The sequence below is a fragment of the Lathyrus oleraceus genome, chromosome 7 (assembly GCF_024323335.1).
Source record: "Lathyrus oleraceus cultivar Zhongwan6 chromosome 7, CAAS_Psat_ZW6_1.0, whole genome shotgun sequence".
NCBI lineage: Eukaryota > Viridiplantae > Streptophyta > Magnoliopsida > Fabales > Fabaceae > Lathyrus > Lathyrus oleraceus.
Window position 1 is genome coordinate 542,951,832 of NC_066585.1, and position 3,277 is coordinate 542,955,108.

General features: G+C 37.7%; 1 protein-coding gene across 1 annotated transcript; it reads left to right on the forward strand.

Moving 5' to 3' along the window:
• The first annotated feature begins 1,350 nt into the window (after window positions 1-1,350).
• On the forward strand, window positions 1,351-2,740 carry LOC127105354 (probable CCR4-associated factor 1 homolog 7). Its single transcript, XM_051042525.1, has 2 exons — window positions 1,351-1,584; window positions 1,700-2,740. The coding sequence occupies exon 2, from the start codon at window positions 1,741-1,743 to the stop codon at window positions 2,575-2,577; it is 837 nt and encodes a 278-aa protein (XP_050898482.1). The 5' UTR covers window positions 1,351-1,584; window positions 1,700-1,740; the 3' UTR covers window positions 2,578-2,740.
• Window positions 2,741-3,277: the final 537 nt, after the last annotated feature.

The following is a 3,277-nucleotide window of genomic DNA, read 5'->3' on the forward strand; positions in this document are numbered from 1 at the left end:
AGTTTGGTATGCTTCAACACATCCCAGATCCCCCGGCAAACCTAGGAGAATGACATCTACGCAAAGTTAACAACCAATGGAACTTTAACCCATGGCAAAGCTTCACAAGATCTGAGTGTCGCAAATGGAAGCACCGCCAAGACCATGTCTTAACAGACGCTGTGATGCCAACTGAAGAAAAACCAAGTCGTAATTATATGGCTTGGTACATATCAATTGGATTTGAGTTCATCGTCGAGGATATGTACCTATACGACCCACGCCAGACAACTTACACAGCAGAAGGCTCAACATCTAACCCCTAACAACATTGTTAGACCGACTACTCACACCCCACATCCATCAAACTTTCTGATCCACAAACACACAGACATACAACCCTAACATGCTATGCACCCCCACCATAACACCAAGAGCATACCCCGTACCACCAACAATAACAGTTAGATCATCATCAAGAGACCCAACATCACTATACACCCAACACATGATCCTATCATAGTCGCCTTAGCCAAAACACTCAACGATCATTTAACATCAACCGTCCCTCCTCCTACCATAGCCAAGAAGCCCAAACATCTCAAAACCAAAACCTTCAACAACCATATATGTCTACCAAACCCCACAACAATCATTTCAACCTTTCCTCGACGCATCATTCACACCAATGTCTCCCTTCAATCGTTCGATCGCCCTCCAATAACTCAAACCCAACCCAACTACTCTGGCTTGGGTCAAGAACTCAGTTATGACGGTACCCCTTCAATGCATACATAAGACTACGCTGATTTGTCTGACTATCTGAGGCAATCTCCTACAGTTGATGATGATGTTCCTGACCCATCAGATACTCAAACACCTGGGGTGAATTATCAACGTGGGTTAGGGCCACGAGTTCGGGTAGCTAGGGGATGTGGGACCGGAGGTCGGTTATGTGATCCCGGTCATCGACATTAGTCTTTTTTCTGTAAACAGATATTGATATTAATATGAATTTGTACGATTTCGACTTTATCTATCATGTACAATATTTTTTAAAAAAAATTTACAAAACACACACAAGTGCCAGACCAAATCCTTTAAAGCTTAACACATGCACCAATTGAATTGGCAACACAAGGAGCAATGATTAATCCAATTGATGCCTCATCTCTAAGTTTAACAGCAGACGCCAATTCATCTAGAGTCTCCTCTTCAAAGTTGAGTAGATTAATTTTTTTTAAAAACAAAATTATTTTAGGATTAAAAAAAACAGAGGTATTTTGATAAAAAATTCGAAAATTATTTTATTATAAAATAAAATAAAATAAAGGACATTAGGCAAGACGCAAAGCAAGAAAAAAAAACCAAATTCCACCTCTGATTTTCGTCAAAATATCTTCCTCGTTCTCATTTCTCCCATTTTGTAACCAATAAAATAAAACAAAAAAGAAAACCCTAGAACGGGAGAGATTTCATACCCAAAAAATCTCTTCCTTCTATCTTCCCCCATTCTCTCTCAACACTTTCCTATCTTTCCCTCATTCAATTCAAATTTCCAATTTCCAATTTCCAATTTCTACTTTTCAATTTCCAATATTCAAGGTTCGAATCCATTCCCCAATTAATTCTTTTAATCTTCATTTATTTTTCATCAATTTTCGATCTTGTTATATGCAATTGCATGTTCTTGATGCTATTTCAATTGGGTATTCAACAGATCCGGTGAATTTTTCATTATTTTATGGTAAGAAGATTGTGATGCAGCTAGGTTTACCGCAAAGCGATTCGATTCAGATTCGCGAAGTGTGGAACGATAATCTTGAAGCAGAGTTCGCTTTAATTCGGGAAATCGTCGATGCTTATCCTTACATAGCCATGGACACGGAGTTCCCTGGAATTGTTCTTCGTCCTGTTGGTAGTTTCAAAAACAGTTACGATTTCCATTATCAAACCCTAAAAGACAACGTGGACATGCTCAAGCTCATTCAATTGGGTCTCACTTTCTCCGATGAGCATGGGAACCTTCCTACTTTCCGCGACGATGACGATGATAGGTTCTGTATCTGGCAATTCAATTTCAGAGAATTCAATGTGAATGAGGATATTTTTGCAAATGATTCCATAGAGCTTTTGAGACAGTGTGGGATTGATTTCGAGAAGAATAATGAGAACGGTATTGATGCTCGGAGATTCGGTGAGCTTTTGATGTCTTCTGGAATTGTTTTGAATGATAGTGTTCATTGGGTAACTTTTCACAGTGGGTATGATTTTGGTTATTTGTTGAAGTTATTGACTTGTCAGAATTTGCCTGATACACAAGTTGGGTTCTTTAATTTGATCAACATGTATTTCCCTACTGTGTATGATATCAAACATTTAATGAAGTTTTGCAATAGTCTTCATGGAGGGTTGAACAAGCTTGCGGAGTTGTTGGAGGTCGAGAGGGTTGGGATTTGTCATCAAGCAGGCTCCGACAGTTTGCTCACATCGTGTACATTCATGAAATTGAAAGAGAATTTCTTTAGTGGATCTTTGGAGAGATACGCAGGGGTCTTATATGGGTTAGGTCTTGAGAATGGACAGAGTACTCATTAAGTTAAAGAAAAAAAGAAAAAAAAAGAAATTAGAAAAATAAAATCGCAAAAAAAGTCGGTAGATCTGTGTATTTGAGCCGCTGTATATCGGGTGAAATACCCACTTCTATGTAAAATCTGACATTTAAGTGTCTTTACTCATGAAAACCCTTCTTTGTTACTTATTCTGTTTGCCTAGCTCTGTTTTATCTTAACTTGTGAATAACCTTTGTCTTTAAATTTTTGAAGCCAATGAAATGCATTTTTTGAAAATCTGTTACCTTTGAGATTTCTCTAATGGTTTTCCAAACACACAAGAATACAGTTTGATTTGAACTCAGTCAGCAAGAAGCATTTCATTAAGTGTGTTTGTGTTCACTTTGCCTTGACTGTGCATTTGAGTGGCAACACACCATGGTTCCAAACACACAGTAACTGTTGTGGATGGGATATCATCTTTTCTTTTACTATGAACTGTGAAGGAATTACTGTACTTTGGCTCCCATGCTATTTTGATTTTTGCAAAATTCATGCCACACAGAAGGTGATGGAATTTTTGTTTTTATTTTAGCATGATTTCCATTTCTAAATTGAGTTATTGATAAAGTGAGGGAAGAAAAAACAAATTGACCTGATCCAGTTAACATATCATGGCATTCTCTATTTGATCATCACTTAACAACAGTTGATGCGTAGATACTTATGAAGGAAAAGAAAGCCGA

Bases quoted from the DNA above. Each gene is read 5' to 3' on its own strand.
- LOC127105354 (XM_051042525.1), top strand. From the start codon at position 1,741: ATGCAGCTAGGTTTACCGCAAAGCGATTCGATTCAGATTCGCGAAGTG.